This window comes from Musa acuminata, chromosome BXJ1-7 (assembly GCF_036884655.1).
Source record: "Musa acuminata AAA Group cultivar baxijiao chromosome BXJ1-7, Cavendish_Baxijiao_AAA, whole genome shotgun sequence".
Taxonomy (NCBI): domain Eukaryota; kingdom Viridiplantae; phylum Streptophyta; class Magnoliopsida; order Zingiberales; family Musaceae; genus Musa; species Musa acuminata.
This window is the reverse complement of record NC_088333.1, coordinates 3,927,566-3,953,604: the sequence shown is the minus strand read 5'-3', so window position 1 is coordinate 3,953,604 and position 26,039 is coordinate 3,927,566. Positions and strand designations below refer to the sequence as shown.

The 26,039-nt window shown below is 41.0% G+C and overlaps 3 protein-coding genes across 7 annotated transcripts; 2 read left to right on the top strand and 1 right to left on the bottom strand.

The window, feature by feature from the left end:
- Positions 1-219: 219 nt before the first annotated feature.
- Positions 220-5,856, top strand: LOC135678316 (protein SMAX1-like). Of its 3 annotated transcripts, XR_010514896.1 has the most exons (4): positions 220-2,733; positions 3,148-3,433; positions 3,520-5,245; positions 5,333-5,856. XR_010514896.1 is itself a non-coding variant. In XM_065190951.1 (3 exons), the coding sequence occupies exons 1-3, from the start codon at positions 1,430-1,432 to the stop codon at positions 5,131-5,133; spliced, it is 3,204 nt and encodes a 1,067-aa protein (XP_065047023.1). In that variant the 5' UTR covers positions 220-1,429; the 3' UTR covers positions 5,134-5,285. The 3 variants fall into 3 exon arrangements, 2 of the variants coding, with proteins under 2 accessions (XP_065047023.1, XP_065047025.1); XM_065190951.1 differs by lacking the exon at positions 5,333-5,856 and having other exon boundaries at positions 3,520-5,285; XM_065190953.1 differs by lacking the exon at positions 5,333-5,856 and having other exon boundaries at positions 221-2,733; positions 3,148-3,430; positions 3,520-5,285.
- Positions 5,857-8,951: 3,095 nt separating this feature from the next.
- On the bottom strand, positions 8,952-18,760 carry LOC135678315 (ubiquitin carboxyl-terminal hydrolase 19-like). 3 transcript variants are annotated; one of them, XM_065190948.1, is made up of 12 exons: positions 18,375-18,760; positions 16,897-17,059; positions 16,713-16,801; positions 16,476-16,564; positions 16,217-16,385; positions 16,010-16,133; positions 13,872-13,928; positions 13,631-13,788; positions 12,199-12,283; positions 11,871-12,083; positions 11,734-11,795; positions 8,952-11,312 (listed from the first exon to the last, which is right to left on the bottom strand). In XM_065190948.1, exons 1-12 carry the CDS (start codon positions 18,620-18,622, stop codon positions 9,386-9,388), a joined length of 3,384 nt encoding a protein of 1,127 aa, XP_065047020.1. In that variant the 5' UTR covers positions 18,623-18,760; the 3' UTR covers positions 8,952-9,385. The 3 variants fall into 3 exon arrangements, with proteins under 3 accessions (XP_065047020.1, XP_065047022.1, XP_065047021.1); XM_065190950.1 differs by lacking the exon at positions 11,871-12,083; XM_065190949.1 differs by lacking the exon at positions 13,872-13,928.
- Positions 18,761-23,185: 4,425 nt separating this feature from the next.
- LOC135679856 (protein GLUTAMINE DUMPER 3-like) lies at positions 23,186-23,883 on the top strand. The gene has a single exon (XM_065193838.1). The coding sequence runs from the start codon at positions 23,243-23,245 to the stop codon at positions 23,732-23,734; it is 492 nt and encodes a 163-aa protein (XP_065049910.1). The 5' UTR covers positions 23,186-23,242; the 3' UTR covers positions 23,735-23,883.
- Positions 23,884-26,039: the final 2,156 nt, after the last annotated feature.

The following is a 26,039-nucleotide window of genomic DNA, read 5'->3' as shown; positions in this document are numbered from 1 at the left end:
AGATGGCAGGGCCAAAAAAAAGGACGAAAGGGGTGCACGTAACTCCACCGCTGCCTTTACCCAACCGCTCGATGGAGGCGTAAAAGGGAAGTAGGCCGAGGGGTGGGGTGGAGAGCAGAGCAGAGCATAACAGAGCCTGCGTGCGGGCGACCGGGGGGGGAGGGGGAGAGGGGGAATAATGGTGATGATGATTCGCATGTTCTGGCCGACCTCAAAGCCTTCAAAGGAAGCGAACAAGTAGCAGTAATGAAAGAGGCAACCAAGAAAGGCAGCTGAGATCATGTTAATTATTGTAGACCTGCCTCTCTCTCTCTCTCTCTCTCTCTCTCTCTATGCTCTTCGACGTTGGACACCAGTGATTCCTTGGCTTTCTTTTCTTGTGAGCTTCATTGATTACTAAGTTAGTCAAAACTAGGAAACCACAGATTCTTTGTGAGAAAAAGACAAGGAGTGGGGTGGTCTGTGTTGTGGATCAAAAACTTAAGAGAAAGAAGAGGTGGTGAGCACAGGGGATGATAAGTATCAGGATCGAGAGGATGGAAAGAGAGCTTACGATCGAAATGTAAAGGATACGAACTGCGAGGGAAAACATAGATTACATCCACCGGTACCTAAAGCTATAACCATGTCACGAGGAGACGGACACTCGAGTGGAACAAAGCAAGATTAGTAAGTAATGAGGTGGGGGGAAGGAGGTGAGGGAAGGAAAGAGACATGGGGTCTACTTTATGGAGTTGAGGAGGAGGATGGCTTTTGTTTTGTCCTTGCTGCCCCCAAGGCAACTCCATTGCCCCAAAAATCCTCTCTCTCTCTCACTCTCTCTCTCTCTCAGAAACAGAGGTTTATTCCCTTCTATCTTCCAGTTTACAATGCAAATCACATTTCCTGAGGAGGAAAAGGGGAAATAAATAATATGCAGGAAATGAGAGAGGAAGATTCTATTCGCCCCTCCTCCTACGCCTCTTCTTACTAAGGGCCGTACGAGCTCTTGTTGAAAGGAAACAGAAAAAATAGGCCTTTCCTCCATCCCTTGTAGCTATCTTGTTCTCTTTCTCTCGGCCACGGTGCTCTTTTTCATTTTTGTTCTATGGCATCATTTGCTGTGGAAGCTTGATATGGTAAGCCATGGCTTTTTCTGATTGAATTCCTTGGGTAGGTGCAATAGCCTTTTTGTTTCTCCTCTTGTTGCGATCCTTGGTCTCCTCGGCCTACCATTCTTCTTTTGTTCATCGGGTTCTCGCTTACGGAAGAGATAAGGGAGGGCGAGAGGAGAAGGATCTGTTTTTGGCTTGAGATTTTTGGCGATCGAGTGTTGTTGAGCATGGAAAGGTGAGATTTTTGGTGATCGCAAGTGTCCGTCTGATGAGTTTCATTGAATAGAAGGAAGAAGAAGAAGAAGAAGAAGAAGAAGAAGAAGAGAGGAGAAAGGATGAGAGCGGAGCTGAGCACGATCCAGCAGACGCTGACGCCGGAGGCAGCCAGCGTGCTGACCCGCTCCATCGCCGAGGCGGCGAGGCGGAGCCACGGGCAGACGACGCCGCTCCACGTCGCCGCCACCCTCCTGGCGACGCCGTCTGGCCTCCTCCGTCAGGCCTGTATCCGATCCCACCCCCAGTCCTCCCACCCCCTGCAGTGCCGCGCCCTCGAGCTCTGCTTCTCCGTCGCCCTCGACCGCCTCCCTGCGTCTAATCCCAGCCCCTCCGGCGACAGCGGGGCCCTCGCCGAGCCTCCCATCTCCAACGCGCTCATGGCGGCTCTCAAGCGCGCCCAGGCCAACCAGCGCCGCGGCTGCCCCGAGCTGCAGCAGCAACCGCTCCTCGCCGTCAAGGTCGAGCTGGAGCAGCTCCTCATATCAATCCTTGACGACCCCTCCGTCAGCCGCGTCATGCGCGAGGCCAGCTTCTCCTCCATCGCCGTTAAGGCCGCCGTCGAGCAATCCATCTCCTCCTCTACCTCCACTCACACCGCCGCCGCCGCTGTCAACACCCCATCCATTGCCTCTCTTGTCACCGCCACTCCTCCTCCCGCCGCCTCTCGCTTTCTTGGTCTAACCAACCATGCTGCCCCGCGCCACAACCTCTACATAAATCCTCGCCTCCTCCACCAGCACCATGCCAATGGCGGCAGCGGCATCCCAGCCATTGCTGCCGGAGCTGCCGGCGACCAGCCCCGGACGGAGGAAGTGAAGCGGGTGTTAGATATCTTATTGAGACCCAAAAAGCGAAACCCAATTCTTGTCGGTGACTGCAATCTTGATGCCGTGATAAAGGAAGTGTTGCAGAGGATTCAGTCCAGCGACGCCCAGCCGCCACTGCGGAACACCCATGTGCTTCCTTTCGCAAAGGAGATCGCCACCGCCGCTCCCGACCATTCCCAGATTACCATCAAGATCAGGGAACTCAGCAGCTCGATCGAGTTCATGATCGGCGGGGAGAGTGGTGTGATCCTCGATCTGGGCGACCTTAAGTGGCTCGTGGAGAGCCCCAGCGTCTCGACAGGCTCCGGCGCAATTCAGCCGCCGGTGGTCTCAGAGGCCGGTCGCGTAGCGGTGCAGGAAGTAGGAAGGCTTCTGAAGAGGTTCGAAGAAGGATGTCGGGTGTGGCTGGTCGGGACGGCCACTTGTGCGACGTACCTCCGCTGTCAGGTCTACCACCCGACGATGGAGAACGATTGGGATCTACAGGCCGTGCCGATCGCGCAGAGGTCGTCATCCCTCTTCCATATGTTCCCAAGGTGAGATTTTTCTTCTCTCTCTCTCTCTCTCTCTCTCTCTCCTCTGAATCAATGAATCTATATCTGGAAATCCGCCGATGAACAGTACTATCTCTCTCTCTCTCACGGAGGAGTCCCTATTCCTTTTAATGACCTTCAACTCAACCAGAAAGATCCATCTCGTTCATTCGGCAACTTGTTCTGATCCTTAGCTTTTAACATGGGAAGAAGTAATCTGTGGCAGGATTCAAGGCTTCCTACCTGATCAAAAATATTTTTTTGATATCACCAAGGAATCCACTGTTATGGATTCTGCTGAATGAATTAAAAAGCTCAAAAGAACAGTAATTAGCTGCCATGTTCCCCTGCTTTTCTCTTCCAGATGTTGTTTCAGTTTTGTGTTCTCACGTGGTTTCCATGAATCCTCACTATTAGGCTTGGGGGCAATGGCGTCCTCAACAGCTCCGTCGACAAACCAGCACCAGTGAAGGGCTTAACAGGGATGGGTGCCACTGCTCTGCCTCTGAGACATCAACCGAGGACCGACCTCTGTGCCGTCTGCATGGAGAACTACGAGCGCGAGTTATCCCGGCTCGTCGCCGATGAGTTCGACAAGCACTCCACGAAACCAGAGGCGAGCCAGGCTTTACCTCAGTGGCTGCAGCTTGCAAAGCTCGGCAGCGGAGGCGGCGCTAAGTCTCCCTCTTCTCCTCTTCAGGTGGTGGGTGGCATGCCACAATCCGGTCATATAGCAAGCGTTTCATGTTGCTTCTTCCGGCTTACTAATGGGGAAATGTTATGATGTAGTCCAAGGAGGAAGAGCTACTCTGGAAGCAGAGCACCGACGAACTACTGAAGAAATGGTGCGAGACCTGTTCCCGTCTTCATCCTCACTTCCATCAGTCTCACGGTGGCTTCGGCTCGTCTTTGTCTCCACCGGCGTCGAAGCCCTCGAGCGTGGTTAGACCACATCCACCATGTGAACCCAAGCAAACTCCATCTCGGGGTCTCTCTCCTCCTCGGTCGGAGAGCAACCAGGACGCCGTTGCGCCTCCGGGGAGTCCTGTGAAGACTGACCTGGTCCTCGGGAGCTCAAAGTTATCCGATTCTTCCTCGGACAGCTCCCACAAAGACCGCCTAAAGGACTTCACGGGTTGCACGCCGGACGCCTTCTCCGGTCAGCAGCAGCGAGCTAAAGTTGCCGGCATTTCGGATATCGATACGTTCAAGAGGCTGTTTCATGGGCTCGCGGAGAAGGTCAGCTGGCAGCAGGAAGCAGCGTCGGCGATTGCTACTGTCGTGATGCGATGCAAGTCCGGGAATGGCAAGCGGCGGAATGTTGGGAGTAAGAGCGATGCTTGGCTTCTTCTTCTTGGGCCCGACAGGGTTGGCAAGAGGAAGATGGCAAATGCTCTGTCGGAGCTGGTGTTCGGGACCGGACCTACGACTGTTAGCTTCGGTCGCGGCAGTGATGGGGAGTCCAATGTTAGCTGCCGCGGGAGGACATCCATGGACCGAATCGTAGAGGCCGTTCAGCGGAATCCTTTCTCGGTGGTCGTGCTCGAGGACATCGATCAAGCGGACATGCTCCTGCAAGGAAAGGTTAAGCAGGCGATGGAGAGGGGTCGTCTGCCCGATTCATACGGCCGGGAGGTCAGCTTGGGGAGTGTCATCTTCGTCCTCACTGCAGATTGGCTGCCGGAAGAGCTCAAGAGCTCATACTCTTCCCTCCTCCAGTACGAGGAGAAGATCCTGGATTCAGCCTATTGTGGCTGGGAATTGGAGCTCTCGACGGCGGACAAGCCTGGGAAACGTCGTCCCTCTTGGGCATGCGACGACGACCGGCCGACGAAACTGAGGAAGGACTCATCGACCGGCACCGGCCTGTCCCTCGACTTGAATCTAGCGGTGGGAACAGACGCCGCTGAGGCCGGGGAAGGATCACGGAACTCGAGCGACCTCACCACGGAGCACGAATACGACAAGGGCAGGTTGTCCATCAAAAGTTCGACGTTTTCCCTGGCCCTGGACCTGGTGGAGCTGGTGGACGAAGCCGTAACATTCAAGCCGGTGGACTTGGGTCTGCTGAGGAGGAGCATCCTGGAGTCCGCATCGGTGAAATTTGCCGCCGTGATGGGCAAAGGGTGGGCAATTAGGATCGACGACGACGCCCTCGACCGAATCGTCGGCGGTCTATGGCTCGGCGGTGCATCGATCGACGACTGGGCCGAGAGGGCATTGGTCCCTAGCTTGAAGCAAGTGAGGGACAACCTGCGAGCAGACCGCGGGGCTGTAGTTCTCCGGCTATCCACCGTGAAGGGCAACCGAGCGCAGCAGCAACAGAGAAGGAGCGACGGGGGTTGGCTGCCGACAACGGTGGCCATCGCGATCGATGGTTCTCACGACAAGGAATTTTTGTGAGGAGATATAATGTAGATGTAGTTAGCGTGCTTCATGCCACCGACAAGTGACTGTGACTACCGATAAGAGGAGATAGGTGTGTGGAGAAAGCTTTGACACCCATATAATACTTGTAAGATGTTCTTTAATATTCTTTCTCAGATCTTCCAGAATTGCTTCTGTTTCTGTGCGTCTCATGTTGGATTCAGCTGAGATGCAGTCGCTGTGTGTCTCCGGTACCAATACCATGTTCTCGAGGAAGACGATGATGGTGGTCTCAGGGAAATGCGTAGTTCTGCAAACTGAGGCGGCATTAAATGGCGACCATGTGGTGTTGTCTGCACTTGGAACTCTTGAAGAAATAAATGGAAATTTTGGGGAAGCGTCGTCGACTATAAATATCCAGAACAGTTAGTGACAAGAAAAATGATTCGCCAGAAACGCTCGACTCCCACAGATTACCGAGCATTTGAGAGCCATGGAAAGGGATCATGGCCTCAAAAGTCCATGGACATCTTCGTTGTGGCCAACGGACGAACAACTTGCGGGCGGGCGGTGGGCAGAGAGGCAGCAACCAGTGGCCGTCGTTTTCCGGCCTTCTTGCTTGTGACTGGAACAGGGTGGGGGTGGGTTGGCCAAACGTCAATGCCGTGACGGCCAAGCCATGGATCCATAAATGAGGAGTGCATGTGTAAAGGCGACCGGACCACCGCAGAATCACGAAGGCTTAAGACAGGACAAGCACTGTGCAGCTGAGAGGAAGGGAGGAAGGGAGGAGGGAGGAGGGAGGAGGGCCTACTTGCCGGCTAGTATTATAATGCATGTGCTTCCATTCATTGCCTTTTTGCCTCCTTCCCGCGGTGCAACTGCAGCCGTGTTATCCTCGTTGCCTATGTGAAATCTATCGGATCTATGTCGTTGGGTCGAGGAGACGAGAAGAAGATCCATTGCCGACACGTTAGCGGATGGCAAGTAGGCCATCCGCTAGTATTCTAGTAATTGTAATGCTATTCGAGTCACACGGAGGATTAGGATTTAAGATTTATTTATTTTTATAAATAGTTAGTTCCATGGATCTTTTATATCTCGGTGGGGGAGCTGAATTTTTTTCTTAATTTAAGGTATTTGTGATTGATAAATTTTTTTTAATTTTCTCATGAACATAGATTTCGAGTGTCAAACTACGTCGATCTTATAATTTTTTGTTTTATCTTCTCCCTGAACGTTAGGCTGTATTGTTCTACAATAATATCACGTGGATATTTATGAAGATTTCTGATCACGAGAGATCGTTTTGGATCATTTTTTATGTGATTATTCTGTGAAATCTATAATTGTAATTTTCATTGTTTATCAAGTATTTTACTAAGATGATTACTTATGAGATTCCGAGTTAAACGTTTTGGGAAGACTGACATTTTACGGACGGATACACAATTGTGCCATACGACTTATGCAAAACTAATTAAGTCCTTTAAATACTTAATTGATTGATCGAAATTGAAAAATTCGATAACTAGCCTTCAAATTGACTCGAACACTATCTTGATCCTAAACCAGCTTAAATACCTTAAATTTTTATTTATTATCAAAGATATTTAAATTTACTATGAGGATTTTATTATAAGAAGAAAAGGAAATAAAATTATATGTGTTATTCTCATACTTCTCTTGTGTTTGTTTCATCCCTTTCGCTATCTTTTGTTATATTATAAAAATATATTTATATATTATTATTTATATTTACTAGATTTTTAGTATTGTATAATTATTTTTTATTTAAAAATAAAATATATTGTTTCATCTAGATACACATTCAAAAAATAAATATAGTTTAAGTAATAACCTAATGATCTTTTATGTTGAATTATGATTCAACAAATGGAGTCTAATAAATCAATATGACAAAATGAATCCACGTATTTTTTAAATATCCAAAATATCATATAACAATATATAAAATTACAAGAATATCAAAATGATTTAGTGAGAATTTTATTTAAAGGTTATTTTTATATTTATTTATATGATTATATTTTAAATTTATTTTATTTATGGGCCATAAAATTTTTTTTATTAGATTGCATACATGCAGACATTATTTATTGTATTTATTTACTTATTAATTTAAATAAAAAATATATTTTTTTCTATTTTAAAATAAATAATAAAAAAATATTAATAATTTTATTAAGACTTTTGAAATATAATTTTACTAAATAATACTTACGTCAATACACATTTAAATATAATTTTTTATCTATTATTTAACAAACATTCCACAACTATATATTCATTCAAATTTTTTTTCCAATTTTATATTAAAAATATAAATATATTCTCAAATGTCGTCGATGTATTTATTCTTAAATAATATATATGATATTCAACCTAAACATATGAGATAGATGTATTACTCAAATGTCTCAACGACAAAGATAGATAATCCATGCCGAACGAGCATTATAATCACTTGTTAATATGTCAATGAAATTAAAATTAGTGATTGAGATGTGAAACTTGATGTAATTTTTTTAAATAATTCATATAACGTAACGAACATCCTCGAAGATGTGAAGATATAAAATAATATTGTATTAATAATTATTTTTGGAATTCACATGGATTATGAGCACGATTGCATTAATACTGACCACATGAAGAAAGTAAATAAATAATAATAATAATAATAATAATAATAATAATAATAATAATAATAATAATAATAAAAGAAAAAGAAGAGAAAAAGTAAACTTACGTTGCTTGTGTCGGCATCTTCATCAGAAGAAAAAGGGAGGATGGTGGAGAACGGAGCTCATCAAAAAGTAGCAGCTCATTAAAGGGAACCAAGCAAAGTTATAAAGAGGAGGGCACAAGGTTTTCCTCTTCCTTTGGACAAATGACATCATCATCATCATCATCATCAAATGCGGTCCTTTTCGTTTTTTCACATCCTCTCCTCGACAAACCTTTGAATCGAGTCCTACTTTTTCTTTCTTTATTTGTCTTTTTTGTGATGAATTGGATGGATACTCCATGTTGCGATTAGGTGACGAAGAAGAAGAAGATCGATTAGATAGATAAATAGATAGATAGATGGAGAGAGAGTCAACAGGAGAGATACGATCGGTTTAGTGGTGGGTAAGGATGAGTCGGGAGGGGCAAGCCATCCACCGTATTAAAGAGAGAGCCAAAACAGGAGGATGGGGTCGTCGGGTCATCCGAACCACCACAACAGCAGCAGCAGCAGCAGCAGCAGGGACGTGGTAACTAACTAACAAACATCCTCCTCGTCCCTCGACGCACCAAAAGCTCCGAGTGATGAAGAGGAGGAGGAGGACCACCACCACTTCTTTAACTGCTTCCTGTTCATGAGCCACCTGTCGGCCAACTTATTCCGGCGAGTCCAAGTCCACATCCTTCTCTCGTTTCCTTCTGCTTCCGGTGGAAACCAATGTGTCAACCACCGCACTTTGTCCGTCTCTGATGAATTAATTCTCCTCCTCCTCCTCCTCCTCCTCCTCCGTCTGCTTGCAACAAACCAAGATGATCCCCAATCGATGGTTTATGCCCATCTCTCACCACTCCCCATTGATGGGAGGGTTTATAAGCCAGCCTGGGAATCAAGCAGCAGATTATTTCTCCAATATTTGTCGATCCAACAAGACTGTAACACTGCGTCAACATTGGCCTGAGAAAAGAGACACGCGTCACAACTCGGAAAAGAGCTCACATAGATTGGTTTACGATGACACATTGGGTACACAGAAACAGTATTAAGGATCTCGAAACTATATAAGCATTAACGTAAACAGCAGACAACTTGGAGATCATCAGTCTGATAAGCAACACATTGACATGAAATTTACTCTGATAAAAGGTAATCAGGTCTCAGACATCCTTCCTTCTCTGTATCAACCAAAATATAACAAGAATCAAATATAAATTGTATGGTGGTATTTTAGTTGTGGGGGATGCGCCATGGCATCAGGAGAGCATCTGAGATTCTGCAAACTGCGGAAACCCAGATACCCACCTCCTCAACTGCTTTGTTCAGTGAAGCCATGCCTCAAAATTAAAAATTAAAACTACTAACAATTGGGCCATAAATCCTCCGACGGAACAATGGGATTCAACCACCAAAAAATGGTTGTCGGCGCTTGGATTTCCCCGTGATCTAATCAAAAGTCAAAATTACCATCATCTTAAAAAAAAAAAAATAAAGGAACTCAAACTGCCTGGCCATCAATAAACACACTTCTCCTTGTCGGTTTTACTGAGAAAGCTGGCAGCTGGTGGGGCAGGCACTCTCTAGTCTACAATCGGATGAATGTTCTGCCAAACCATAGTGATCAGCTTTGCATGACTGTTCAAGTTTGCAGGGCCTTTTTCGCATATACTTCTTCTTGTCTGATGATTTCATAAGTGACCTCTTCAGAAGACCGTCAGCGACGAGTGATGCTTCACCGGGAATGACAACTTTGTTGCACGTGCAGGAAGATCTGAGATCGGAATGTTCATTGCAGAAACTATTTTCCTTGGCAACAAGAGCATCAGAATGGCTTCCAGCTTGGGTTAAACCTTCAGCAGTATCCTGAGACATCTTTCTAACAGGCTTGTCAAGAAAACCACGGGGAAATAGTGGCTTAGGTTTTCCGATGGAACCACTTTCTTGACAGAATGACGCTTTCTTACCTTCATTTCTATAGATCATGATCATGTCCTCCAAATTAGTAGGACTTGATGAACTGCCACTTTCAACTACGTCTTCCAATCCAGGTACTGAATCATCTGAAGGTTGCAGTCCCATGCTTAAACAAGTAACGGAAGCAATAGGCGCCTCGGCGGTGATTGCAACAGCAACATCCTTGAGATTTAGTGATTCATCCAAAGCACACATGGGCTCTTTGGGTCTCTCTCTAATGTTCTTGGGAGCATGAGGGTGGCTTTGAACACGAGCTTTTTCGGTAGCACCCTGAGTCATCTTTCTTCCAGACTCGTGAAGAAAACCACGTGGAAATAGGGGTTTAGGTTTTCCATTGGAATCATTTTCCAGAAGTGATGATGCCTTATTGCCTTTGTGTCCATAGGATGTGTCCTCCATACTACGAACTTTGCTGGTAGGATCCAATGCCTTGACAGTTTCCACTGCATCCTCTGATCTAGGTACTGAAGCCTCCGGTCCAATGCTTGAAGTAGGCAGGGAGGCAATAGGAGCCTGCTTGGTGATTGCAACTACAGTGTCCACAAGATTGAGTGATTCATCCAAAGCATACATGGGTTCAGTGGGTTTTTCTCTAATGCTCTTGGGAACAAGACCATCAGAATAACTCTCAACTTGAGTTTTTTCAGCACTAACCTGAGACATCTTTCGCCCAGACTTATCAAGAAAACCAGGGGGGAACAGGGGTTTAGGTTTGCCATTGAAATGTTTTTCCTGATATGAAGATGCCATGTTGCCATCCAAACTATTAACTGTGTCAGCAGGATCGGATGCCCTGCAAGTTCCCCCTGCTTCTTCTGAGCCAGTTATTGAATCATCTGAATTATCTAGTTCCATGCTTGCGGCAGTAGTAGAAGCAAAAGCCTTCTCGGTAGCTGCGGCAATGTCCAGAAAATTGATTGATTTATCCAAAGCACACATAAACTCAACGGGTCTTTCTCCAATGCCACTTGCTCCACTTTTTCCCGTACCATTCCCTGCATCGGAACTAAAGGGTTCTTGACATTTTTCTAAATGAACTTCTATGCATGAAATATCTGGCGAATCTAATTGCCTATAGCCAACAGACATGTGATCCTTGGTCACAAAAGAGAAAAGACTATCGTTCCCTTCTTCAAGATCTTCAATTGACGATGAACTAGATGAAGGATCATCAATATCTCCTCTATGTAGGAGCATTGGCTTTACGTCCGAAGATGCACCAGCAACCACATTATCGACAGGTGTATCCACCATAACCACATTGTCCAACTTTTTGACCCTTGAAGAATCAACATGAGCCGAGAACCCTCTGTCATGTCCGCTATCATGCAATTCTGGAACTTCACCAGGATTTGGAAGAGAGATAAGTTTGGGAGAATGGCATGAAGCACTGATGAACTTAGCTACCTCAGAAGTTATTGATGCCTTCTGATCAGTTTCAGGTAATAGTGTATTCCCTGGAGGGCACAGATAAGGCTCCCCGCGAGCAGTTTTCCTGAGAAACAATAGTCACATGAGGCATTCAATCGTCAACATGACATGCTAAGAGAAAAAACAAAGTGTTCTTCCCACGTTTCAGACAATCACAAAGCATTAAAGGCATTATGAAGATATCTGATGAGCATGAGTTCAACTGCATGAACATTTCTAATTGCAGTAATCAAAAGAACTACCTCTGAGTAAAAATTAATAATTAGGTTTCCATACAAAAGCATCATCTAATTGGTAAAGAAATTAATGCAGTGATCAGTTGAGAAGAAAAAATTATGAACAAAAATAAGTAGATTTCATATTTGCAGCATAATGAATAGTTGAATGTGCTTTTTCCCATGCAGTAGTGCTCGTAAATTCTTCAACAAGAATCCTTTAATGCCACCTTTTCCCTAACAAAAACATTACAAAATGACTAGCTTTACCTGCTATATAAGAGCATATATGCACGTTCAGAAAGAGCATCCTCCACTTCCACATTAATGACCTGCAACACAGTTTTTGTCAGGGCAAGAGATCAAATCAATCAAGTCATAGCTAAGAAAACACAAGCTAGTTCCACCTCACAGTCATCAATTCGATACCAACGTCCATGATAATCTTTTGTGTAGCAAATATAGTGGCCAAAGAATGAAGCATTCAGCATGTCCAAGTGAACGACTACAGCATATAGTGTATATATGTCGGTGCCATCACCATCTTCACTCATATATGGAGTAAGATCCAAATTTTGAGGGAAAGTAACTCTCTTATTCAGTTTTCCAAACCTACCACTCTTTGCAAATAGCAAAACAAAAGAAACTTAACCAACAAGCCTTAACAGAACAGTGAAATATATTAAAACAAACAGAGAAGAATAGAAGTTCTCAAAAGAACAGAAAAATCCTAACCTGAAATCTCTTCAGTGTAATTGTGAGAATATTAGGAGCCTGATTAACTGTAAGACGCTTCCAAGCTTTAACATAGTCATTGCACCTAAAGATCAATTTTTTTTTTACAAAGTACTCAATTGTGTATGTCTAAAAGAAAGAAGCATCTAAACCACATAAGCCAAAAGAGACAACAAACATGATGGTACAACAACTGAACAAAGTGTGGAGTCCTACAACATGGACATTGTTTTTGCTGTAGATGAATGATGGCCACAGTGGAAATGTCAAATAACATTGGCATGGATTATTATGTGCATAACATTCACGCATTTTTATAATAATCCAGATTATAAACAATATTTTCGGTTGATAAACTCTAGTAGAGTAGGTTTAGGTTTTAACAAGAACAGTTGACAATCGGAGTAATATTTTCTTGTTTCTTCAGACACTTGGTAAGAAGCCAACATTGTTACACAAGCCCAAGTAATTCAATTTTCAAAATGATGTACATCGAGTACCTAACTACAGCTAGAAGGGTTCAAACAGTTCGGTGGTTCAAGCTTTTCTGATGGGTAACACTTGTGCCTCTAAATAGCTCGAAGTCCTAGGTTAAGAACAGGCACAGGCCTAGTTATCTATGTGTAAAGCTATTGGGTCTAGACTATAAAGCACAAAATTTCATTCCACATGTAAATTTATGACAAAACAAATTTCTAAATCTTGGCCATTGGGTGACCTCTCTAAATATTTCTTGATTTCTTTGATGGCCTGACGTACCATCCCACCAATGTAACGTGGTTGTTCTCCAAGCAGAATCTTTCTCCCTATATTCTCCAAGAAAAGCTCATTATCTGCTGGACGACTACCCAGGGGCAGCATCAACAATGAAAGACAAAGTAATCCTAAATAACAGAAACATAGGAATGCAGACTAGATGACTATCAATAAAGAAAGAACAGTAGGCTTCTGTTTTAAACTAAGCACATTCGATGCTGCAGAGGGTCAGACAATGAATGTGAGTTTTCAAGCTGCAACAAACTCTCTAATGGTTCTTCCACAAGAACAAAAGTCAGTAAACAACTTCTAATTCCTCATCAAGTATTAATTTCCATAATAGAAAACCATTCACAAAGTGAAAACCTGTGAATCATATGCATCAGCACAGGAAACATAAGGGGCACAAGCAGACATCATAGGGAACTATCGTAGGAAAAAGTCATGCTGAAATGTCAATTTAAATTAGTAGTAAATGGTTCCCAGAAGAAATAAGAAATAATTTCAATTCACAACAACTATTACGAAGAAAGCAAAAGGCACCAAATCACAAAATAATGCAGATTAACTGAACATGCGGAAAATTTTCAAACATGACAAATAAATGTTAGAATTCTTGCAAGTAAACCATTTAAAATCAGTTCACAGCATTTCATTGGTAAATACAGATGCTCACCCATCACATTTGTACTTGTTCTCCCCATCTAACCATTCCTTTATAGTGAATTGATCTAAGCATTCCTTCAAAGATTCGACGTCCCCTTGGATTTCGACAGTCAAATCCATCATATTCTCAAAACGATTAGACACCATGTTGCATTTTGTGCAAGTCACCTGAACATAAATTCAATCACTGTAAGAATAACATTGTGCTTCAGCTTCATGAAACATACTACGACTATAACTTACGAAATTACCAGTAACTCCAGCAGCCTGATATGGAAGGTAAAATTAGTTGTCATAACTGAGTAAGCCTTCAGAAAGAGATCATTAAAAAAAAGTATAAAGAAAATATATCTGGTATCATGTAAGACCTAAGAAATTTATAACATTTACATTATCTCAAACTTCTCATCAATCCATAACAAATATGCAACCCCATGACCTCGTGATCTGAGGGAACTCAACTAAAATTGATTAAACAACAAAGACTTCAGAACATTAAATAAGACAATGAAAGTTCTATGGTTAACTTATATGTTTTGCCAGAATCAAGTTTTTTAATTTCCCGAAAGTCACTTCTCTTGCTCTCTTCTCTTGCTTAGCACCCACTAAACCAAGGTTCACAATTTTATATACCGGTACTATCAGTTGGGGCTTGGACCAGTAGGATACTGCTCCATACCAGTTTACTGCATCTCGAAAAAACCCTTTAAAAGGCTGAAAACCAAAATAAAAACATAAACTATTCACTTCAGTACACAGCCTGCTCTTTGAAATAAGCTCGGTTTACAGTGGCCTATCTCTTCAAAACACAATGTTTGAAACTTAACGAACTGAGGTTTAAGCTTTGCGACAAGAAATTTTATAACATATTCAACTAATTGAACATTGTACCAGATGACTTCCGCAACAATTTGTCACAAAACTATGATCCTCACTGTTAACTTATTGACTAGAAAATGAAATACTTTATTCAACCTTAATGAGATTTCACCGACTTTATTACACTGCAGGTGGGTTTTCAAAATTTTAGTATGTATCATTGGCATGCCTTTTCGGGTGGATGCATGTTCTCACTCGATGTAGTGCAACTGCAACTTACAAGTTCCTGTAGATCCTTCAAAGCTCATGTGAAGTAAATCACACTATCAGTAAGTCAAAGTTCTCAAACTAATAACAAATATTTTATGTTTTAAAGCCCTCACCTGAAATTTCAATGTTCTAACTTTTTGATTCATTATACCATCCACAGAATCACCCCCTAAAAAGATACGGCTAATTAAGGGTTAGGAATCTTTTGAACATTTGCAGTGTGAGTAGTAAATGCAAGAGGATATTCTAGCTGCTAAAACTACAACAATTCTGGAAATGACTAAAGTATCTCGTATTCCAAAATAAGTTTACCTTTTACCACATTATACGATTCTACACTATCTACATTCAAGATTGATAACAAATTAGAATAGCTTCATATTTTACCACAAGATAATACAACTGTCTATCCAATTCTCCAAGGTCAGAAGTATTAGAATTTTATGGCTTTAATCCACATGACGTAACTGGAAGTTATAAACCATCAGCCTTCAACGGCCACAAGAAAATCAGCTCTTAAGCCAACCTTATATAAAAAGTGGATACAATATAGCATTCCTAAAAAAAAAAATGAAGGGAAAGCTTTTGGGTGTTGCAGTATGTGAAAACTCATGCACAGATAAGCAAACTCCCACCGAAAATTCTCTTGCTCCTTGACATCTCTTTATGATTTATCCTCCTCATTCTTCATCATCTTTGAAATTGTCCCCAAATGTTAGTCTAAAGTTTCTTAATGTGTCAGGCTTCGACCAGCTTAAAGCTACAAGCATGAAATGAATCACAGAACATTAAAATCTCTGACTCAGGAAGTTTCCAAATTCTACAGTATCCCTGGTTAGGTGGATGTCAACACTTATATATATTTTTCAAGTATAAAAAATATTGTAGAGAGTGCCTATTGTATTCTTGAAAAATACTCATGTTGAATGCATATCTCATTTCTTTATTCATATATTTTTTTATTATAAATATTCCTAAACCTTAGGATCCTGTTAATGCCTCGATTACGGCAAATCACTAGAACCGAAATGCATGACATCCTAGGTTAACTGTAGTTAAAGGAACTGGATTGACACCATCCTGATGATTTGTATAGTTAACCAATTTTCTTTTCTTCAGAAAAAGAAAGGTGTCCTCAATTTTGCAATATACGTGTCCTAAACGGTAGACATGTATGCAAAATTAGTCAAGATGTGTTAGGTAAAGATATGTTTCTGTTTAAATACTGGACCAAATAAGCCATAGTTTTGTGAGATGATAAAGAATATTTGGAAAAGAAAGCTGCAACAGAAAATCCAACCTGAGATTGAAGACGACCACCAAAAATGTATTGAATAAGAGTCGTTTCTTGGGTTCTAGTATCAACAGTCTTCTCACCTCCAAATTCATCAAGGCAAACTGATTGCATTCTATCAATTGCGAACCTAGAAACAAGGCATATTAAAGTGAAATGACAAATAATAAGGGACACAAGGTGTCAGTAATCTTTATTAAGCAAAACAAACACCTCATAAATTCATGAGCATCCTCCTGTCTACTGTAGTCAAGGTTGCCACCAATGTTATGCAAACCAGAAAGAATATTGATAGGTGAAAAAGGATGCATGCTCTCTCTAGCCCTTTGAACATGAAATTGAAGCTCACATAAGAAACACCAACCATCCCTCTTGCTGACATCTAAACAAAGAAAGGCAGTAACAAAGACATCAAAAGACTTGATATATATGAAAGTAATAATCAGAAGATGCCAAATGTCTCCCCACTTACTACATTCTCTACTGTGGGTTCTCTTCAATAAATATGCCATAAGTGGTCGAGTGGATGTGAGACACTGTAGAACCACATTAGCAAAACAACTACACAGGAAAAGAAGTGGAAAAAAAATCAACAATCTAGGCATTTTAATACTTCATTAAAACCCTGATATTCTGACAATCTAGCATAGATCATAAACAACAAAATGTCTGAATTAGCAGGGACTTGAGATGGTCTTGTCAAATAAACCTGTTCCCACAATTCACAAGTCCACAAGGTGTAAATCCTGGATTGTCCCAATTGAAAAGTTTCATGAATTCTTCATAAGGGAAAAGAATCTGAGGGTACACAAAAAGATGGTCATGATTCATAACAAATATCATAAATTAGCTCAAAAAGAATTATTGGGTTCAGAAAATATAATAATATCCACCTTTGTTGATTTTTGGAGGATATTTCTGGTTCCACAAGCTGGCATCAGTGAGATAGAACTAAACTGTTGACTTTCTGATAAAGTAACCTCAACTGTTGACTTTGACTGCTCGCAACAGAACCTACGATCAGATTTCCAATGCTTCGATTGGCATGCCTGTGAACTGAAGAAGAGGGAGCAAACAAATGCTGATATGACTGTGAAATAAAATTAAAAGTTTGGAGAACAATGTAACTAAATGTTTGTCCATAATAATATTTATAAAAACACAAAAAAATATCTTAGCACACTAGCACAAGAACAGATATTTGATAGGTTAATCTATGGAAACACATATAGTAAAATAATAACGTTATCTGTTTGTTAACAATGTGTTCTATGCCTTAGATGTATATGATTTTGAACTGAGCACACTAAATCATCTATCGTTCACAAGAACCTAGTGGAGTTCTTGCACTTCTTCAAAGCAATTATGCAACTTTATTCTTCTTACAATCATTACTGACTTGGCATGATTTGATTGTTTATAAGCTAATTATTTTAGGAAAAAAAAACCGAGCAGATAGAATGTGTGGATCAGCAAGACTAACTGACATAGAAATACATTTATATCTCTAATAAAAAACTAATAAAAAATGCCCTGTGATATGAATGCAACCAAACTAAACAAGAACTAAGGAATGCAGTTATGCTTCAAATGGAAGAACAAAGTAATAAATATCAAGATCTCCACCAAGAGTGTCACGACTCGACGATAACTAGCCCGTTGAGCTAAACCACTGGCTCAAAATGCTCAGACTGAAGTAAACAATAATACGCCCATCATAACCTTTTAAGCCAATCTTATTCTTAACCCACTTCCGATGTGAAATTAAACTAGGGTGTTACAATCTCCCCCACTTAATGGGGTGTTAAGGGTGTTACAAAGAGGCAAACATAAACTAACTCAAGACAGTTAAAATTTTCAAGTTCAAACCTCGTTGTTAAGAAACACAGGTTCAATAATTTTGCTTGATCAAAGGATAAGTTCGAAAATGGCAAATGCATATCAGCAAATTCAATTAATGACAACCTAAACAATCAATTAATTAATCACCGTTCTAAGAACAAGAGTCCTAAGTGATATTCTTGCCAAAGAACCGACAACCTTCTCATCAACTTTCCATCTTAACATCCAAATCTTCTGTCTTAGAGATTCAAGCAAATCACAGAAATAAAACGTTTTTTTGTGCCTACAAGAAATATCTACAAGATGGAAAATTTTCATGACCAAGAACCAACTAACTCCTCATCAACATTTATTTTGTGTCTGATGTGTCGACTGCTTCGACTTCAGTCGGTTAACGAACAAAACAATCCAAATCACTGCGATGCGGTGATGATAATATGATGGAATGACGAAGAAAAGGAAATCGTTTTTCGATTCCCCTATTCAAGAAATCGAGCAAGGCACACAAAAAGGATCATCAAGGACCCACCAGTAGCGCACCGCCATGCTCCGGGAGCACTTCTTGGTCGCCGGCCGCCCGCAGGCGGCGCAACCGTCTTCCTCGCCGACACACATCGCCCGCCGCGGCCCTTCGAACCCCGACCCGGCCTCGAAGCCGGCGTCGACGACGAAGTACCTGGAGGCGGCCCGCTTCACCAGGAGGAGCGCTCCTGAGAAGATCAAGATCGCGGAGAGCACGAACCGCAGCAAGGCCGAGGGATCCACCGCGGGGAGCATCTACGCGTCGAATCCCGCTGCTTAACCATGAGATCGGAACCCTAAAAAGGAGCCAATTCCGCCGAGGCTTCTCCCACGCCCCAAGAATTCGAGAATGTGAAGGGTTTGGTGTGTTGGGGTTTCTGGTTTTGTAGTGCATGCAGGTGGTTAAGTCGGTTTTGCTTTGTGAATTTGGGTATTTAATGGAACCATTTAAATCCAATAATTATATTACTCGTAAAAACTGATCATTAACACTTAATACCACTCCTAATAATTCTTATCGACTTTAATTAATAATGCCAATAAGCTTCATGGCCTCTTAGATATTTCTAATTACTATTTTAGATTCATTACACACTCTAATTAATGTTCATGAGTTGAGTTTTCTTGATTAATTAATTAATTAATTAATTTATCTAGTCAATATGTTTGATTAATTGCTCTTCGATTAATATTTAATTTTCTTTGAAGGAATATAAGTTGCTCATATGAACCAACTCCAATCAAATGCATTGAATGCACTATATGACAGCTGAAGATGCAAAAGCAGCTTATTATTATTATTTTAACCATATAAAATGGACAAGTCCTTCAGAGGACATTTATTTAAATAAAAAATATTATTTATATGTGCAAGGTGGTCTCACTCTACTTGTTTGACTTTGAAGCCTTGTTCATTATGAGACTGATATTGACATCAATACCTACTTATTGTAACACTACTTCAAATTGATGAATGTATTTATCATATTTATGAGTAGGAACACATTTCTTTCACGATAATTTTTGCTAATGCTGAGTAAATCATGATTATCATCCTATATTATTGTAATATAATAATTATATCAATCACATCATATCGATTTGATTGTGTATTACAGAATATTTCATCCACTCATGCAACATTATATTATTCACTAAAATATCTTAGTTATTTTTATTTTATAATTTTTTTGACATCTAAAAGGATTTTATTGATTTTAAATATTAATCTGTTACTGATTTAATTGGTTTTGTTTAAGTCATGTGGTACTTTTATCTATCTATCCGTAGAGAGTTAATCTTCTTAAAATCTTTTATGATCTTAAAAGAGAAGATAGGTTCAATGAAGTATTTAACTTATGATCTCACAAATAGTTATTTCAATAAATACTTGATAGATAATGTAAATTATATGTCAGTTTGGTAAGTCCCATGGTCCCATATCGAGAAAATCAGGCTTGTTATCTCCTATTGGAACTATAAATAAGGGTCTGGGCTTTGAAGTCAGAGACACCACAAGAAGCACCACAAGAAAACCTAATTGTTTGCTTTAGGCTTTTCTTGTTTAGTAATTTCGGTGTTTTATATCCTAGAAACATCTTCCTAAGACATTTGTAATAGTCCTGTTTTTATATTAGTGATTTGCTCCTTTTTTTGTCCGTTGAACCACGTAAATCTGGTATTATTATAGCTTTTATCTTTTCGCTTTATTGTCTTTGTTAGATTGCCAAAATTACCCTTTGATAAATTTCTTAGGGCTAACTCTAATATTATAAACATAAACTTTCATCGCGATACATAGTTAATTTTGCTACGATATCCTTTTTGTTCATCAATAAGAATATATAACTAGTTTGAACTCTCTTTTTTTATCGCTCCAAATAGTAGCATTTTAATTTTTTTTATTCTCTTTTGTTTTTGTTTTTCCCTTTTTTTTATTTTTCTAAGATGGTCTCAAACTGCCAAAATTATATATTGTCATTGCATCATCATATTGACATTGGCTGTGGAGTACAGCATAAAGCAGGAAGGAATTCCAACCTCGAGTCAAACAAGCAGATATGGTCAACTCAAGTCAAACTTAAGCCAACTTGGTGGCTTTGCTTGTGGATTTCAGAATATGAGTCAAAATATGGTGTTCTACTCCTTGCTGATGAGTTGGTGAAAGTTGAGTCAACCTTGAAAGCATAGGAACCATAATAGGTTTCATGTTGTGTGAGTTGGAATTTTGTTGACTTTGGGGCACATCAGGACTCATCTTGATGCTGTATCATTCACATTGAGCTTCAAGGCTATGGAACTCTTCTGTGCATCAATTCTATACCCATGGACTAAGGAGATTGAATTGGATTAATCCTATAGTTTCTAATTGAGATTTAAGGGCTATCAATAATACTAGTCCTAGAGTTCAATATATATTGGGTTCTTTATTAATCGTTTAAGTTTTTAGGATTACCGATGACCTAATTAAAATCTTTTTTATAGAGTTTAAGTTGAATCCAATATTTGTTCCTTTTTATTTTATTCGTCGCATCACTGATACTTATCGACTTTACTTGAGATTTATACACTCGATCACATATAAAGTTTTTATAAATACGAAACCATAAATCATTTAGAAGAATAACGTAATGTAGGATGCTTTTTGCTAGTGCGCGATAACTTAAATCGATAAACATATAAGTAAATCATGATATTAGGATTTACTCTTTCTCCCATAAGTAAATCATACCAAGAAATGATATGGGTGGTCTCCTCTTTATTATTCAGCTATATTTTTGCATGATAAACAAGCCAGACTGCAACCCTTTGATCCAATAGTGGAAGCAATAGAACTGCTTGCACTATTGATTCTATCCGCAAAGTGAGTCATAGTACTTTAGCACACAAATGATATGAGATTCCCATGTTGTACCATAAAGTATGATGGTTATCCAAGTCTCTCATGATGAAAGCCTGTGCTTTGCTGAGGGAGACAAGCACTCAGCCCACAGAATGCCTTTCTTCTTGTCAGAATGTGATAGGAGAGAGTTGGTATAAGGAGGCATATATGACTTGGGGCTGGTTCCACCATCATCATTCCTTCTTCACCTCCATGGCCATGGCTTTGTGAGACACCTTGTTATCCAACCTCAATGTTCTCCTCATCTGGTCTTCTTCTTTGCATACCAGATGCCTCAGCAAACAACATAAATTAGTAATCCACCTGTGAGTGGTGCCTGAGAAGCTCCTCATCAGTGACTGCCTTGTGTCCTCACATTTCACCAAGAAAGGGACCTGCACACACTCGAGCCTTCATAATGCTGCAGCCAGTTGATTCCACTTTGTTATGGGCTCCTATGTGGCAGGCAAAACAGCCAATGAGATGGCAGTGTTGCCCCTCCATGAATGTGGGAAATTGCCCAACAATGTTGCAGGAAAAATGTAGTGCAGGGTGATGACAGATTCCACTGTTCCACTGCAGTCTCTGACTGACATCAACTTAAGAACCTCATCTGCTCACTTCGACAATTAAGCAAACACATAGCGGTTCTGCTTTATCCAAGCAATAACAGCAGCTTCCCCTTCCTTCCAGATACCCAAGGGTATGCAGCACAAGAGGTGGAGGAATAGAAATGCTTTCTTGTCACATGTCTTTCATGCAAAAGGGAGCAGATGCAGAACACATAGACAGTGACACATTAAATCCAAACCCAGAGCAGATATGATGCATTAATCAAGTTAAAATTTCATGTTTGGAGGAGTCTGAGTGGGGTGCCTGTTCTTGCTCCAATTGCCCTAATATATCTATTTGGCACTTGATTGGCCAATTGGAGCAGAAGAAGGTGGAATCCATCTCCCTTCTCCTCACAATTCTCATGCAAAAACTCAATCAATCAACAACAAAACCCAGATGTCCCTAAATGCCAAGGCAACATGGAGAGAAAGAGAGAGAAAAAGAAAGATTATCCAATCCTAAACTTGTTTGGTGCACCCTAAAGAAGTGTTAAATTAGACAAAGATGGTGGCATATTTGGGACTCCAATCCCCTCACATCAAATCACACCAAGGGATGCAAAAGAGAAAGCAAGAGAGCCCACCAATTCCCATTACCTAAATCATCATGCTATCTGAAGGTTGTCCTCACCACCCTCTCTCACTCTCTGCTCTCCATCACAGTGCCTACTAATTCTTTTGGATAAGTTCAACATCTAGCAGCATCCAATTAGATATCCACACATCTTTAATCTTGGCATCACCCAAAGTGAGATCCTCAAGTAATAATTTTTTTATGTCTTTAAAGAGTGAGGGGGGAATATATGTTAGATTATGTTAGTTCCCATGGCATGCTTTTTGATTATCTAGATTTACATAATAGTGAAGTGTTATCAAGATCATCAAGATAATTTGTCTCTTGCATGTTGCTTGCAAAAAGCAAAACAAGATATGCTTGTGATTTAGATTAAAATGCCAATAATATAATTTATGAGTTATCAAGCAATGAATTGACAACTCCAAATTACATCAGTCTGGTAAAGTATCAAAAGAGATATGTAGATTATTAGTGTGATTCATATCTCAGACAACTTAAAGAGGGAAGATGTGTGAGAGATATTTCTTTAAATGCAGGCATTAAAGAAAAAAGGACCTTTTTTATTTTTAAAAGTATTTTTTTTGGCTCAAAATTGCTGAATAAAGCATTTGTACAGTGTCATTAAGGGAATCAAAGGCAGAAGAAACAAGTAAAAGCACATACGTCTTTATCAGCCTAATAGGATCTTATTCAGCACCACAACTCCCTTTATAAATGCATTGCCACTTCCTTGCGCATTGCTTCATTCTCAAGTCACCACTCTCTCTCTCTCTCTCTCTCGGTGTGATTTCAAGGGGAGCATTATGAGGACGGGTGGAGTTTACAACGCAAACGGCGGCGCAACCATGGCAAAGGCGCCGTCCATGGCTCCCGGCGGGCCTCATTCCGGGTGGCACTCGCCGGTTCCCTACCTCTTCGGTGGGCTGGCGGCGATGCTCGGCCTCATCGCGCTCGCCCTTCTGATCCTTGCCTGCTCCTACTGGAAGCTCTCCAGCTACCTTGAATCCGGCGACGGTGCCGACCAGCGTAACCACGAGAAGCCCAGCGACGGCTCGGCCGGCAAGGAGACCGCCTTCGTGGAGGAGAGTGTCCTCGTCATCATGGCCGGCAACAGTGCCCCCACCTTCCTCGCCATTCCCACAGCATCCGGCTTCGTTTCGCTTGCAGGCAACAGCACTGCTGCTAACACCGACCTCGATGAATCAAACAAGCAGGAGGACACTGACATGACTCGGGACTCGCGACCCATGGAAGGTGGCCACAGCCAGCACCAAAGCCAAAACCAAGAACTGTAGCTGAGAGTTCCCTTTCCCCCTTTACCTTATGGTGGATAGGATTCGCGTTCGTTTAGTGCTTTTTCCAGTTGTATCTAACTTGCATGATTCGGGAGTGTAAATTCTTGAGTAGGACATGAATGAAGCTTCGTTCTCTGAACATTTCTGTGTGCTAAAAGCGTAGTGGAGATAATGGAGAGATCATCGAAACCCTTTCGAGTAAAAACTTGTCTTGGCCACGGTTTAGTACCAAGCTAACGGCAGGAACAAGAAGAGGAGGAAGAGGAGGAGGAGGAGGAGGCAGGGGAAATGGTGAGACGAAGGTGTGGACAGTGCAAGAGAGGATGACGACCGGCACGCGTGTTCAAGCAGCGAGAAAGACAAAGCAAGTAACGCTATTTACCGGTCAATTAACTTTGACCAGCATGGACGAAAGATGAACAAATCACTGCTATGAAAAATGGACTATTATAAATATCTTAGGAAGATGTTCGTATGCTATAAAACACCCGAAAATATTAAACAAGAAAAATTCAAAGTATAAATCCAAACTATTTAACTGAGTATAGACTTGAACCAAAATAAACACTTAGGTTTTCTTATGGTGCATCTGACTTCAAAGCTCGGGCCCTTATTTATAGTTCCAATACGAGACAACAAGTCTGATTTTCCTGATGTGGGACTATGGGACTTGTCAAACTAACAAATCTCCACCTTGGCATGTCCCAACAAAACTTGCTCCACCTTCTTCATAACAGCCCTAATGAGCAATCACTAACAATGAACACCAACCAAGTACAAGCACTGCTTGAACTTGTAAACCGGAAGAGGCTTCGTAAATATATCAGTTGGATTGTCCTTCGTATGAATTTTCTGAACAAGGACTTTTCCCTCAGCAATGATATCCCGAATAAAATGAAACTTCACATCGATGTGTTTTGTCCTCTCATGATACATCTAGTCTTTAGTCAAATGAATAGCATTTTGACTATCACAGTAAATTATAGTAACACTTTGATGCAGACATAATTCGCTGAATAATCCTTTTAACCATAAAACTTCTTTGATCGCCTGTCACTGCCATATATTCTGCCTCTGTAGTGGATAAAGCTACGACAAGTTATAATGAAGCTTTCCAACTAACTACACAACCGCCAACGCAAAATACATAGCCTGTCAAAGATCTTCGTTTATCAAGATCTGCAGCATAATCAGAGTCGACGTAACCAACCAAAGTGTCACAATTTTTTCCAAATTCCAAACAAGCATCTGAAGTCCATTGCAAGTATCTGAGAATCCACTTCACAGCCTGCCAATGTGTTTTACCCGGGCGAGACATATATCTACTAACCACACTGACTACTTGTGAAATATCTGGACGAGTACAAACCATTGCATACATAATACTGCCGATGGCACTAGAATATGGAACTTTCACCATATATTCTTCCTCTTCAACTGATTGTGGTGACTGAGCAGCATATAGCCGAAAATGGCTAGCAAGAGGAGTACTAACTGGCTTAGCATTTTTCATGCCAAACCTCTCCAAGACTTTCTTGAGGTAATTTTTCTGAGTCAGAAATAATTTTCCAACTCCTCAATCTCTTTTGATCTCCATGCCAAGAATTTTCTTAGTTGCTCCCAAATCTTTCATTTCAAATTCACTACTCAGTTGCATTTTCAAAGTGTGAATTTCTGATAAATTCTTAGCTGCAATAAGCATGTCATCAACATAAAGCAACAAATATACAAAAGAGCCAACTTTCGGAAGTAAACACAACTATCATACATGCTCCTCGTGTAACCATAACCCAACATAAAAGAATCAAACCTCTTATACCACTGTCTTGGAGACTGCTTCAATCCATACAAGGATTTCTTTAACAAGCAAACATGGTCTTCCTTACCATCAACTTCAAATCCATGAGATTGCTCCATATAAATTTGTTCTTCAAGTTCACCATGTAAGAAAGCTGTCTTGACATCAAGTTGCTCCAATTCCAAATCATACATGGCAACTAAAGCAAGCAAAACATGAATAGAGCTATGTTTAACAACAGATGAGAATACGTCATTAAAATCAACACCATGTACATGACTATAGCCCTTTGCAACCAATCGTGCTTTGTACCTTGCATCTTCAACCCTTGGAATACCTTCCTTTCTTTTGAAGACTCATTTGCATCCAACAATTTTCTTACCCGAAGGCGACTTCACAAGATCCCAAGTTCTATTCCGATGGAGAGATTCAATTTCTTCATTCATCGCAATCAACCACTTAGCAGAATTATCACAAGAAACTGCATCTGAGTAGGAAGTAGGCTCA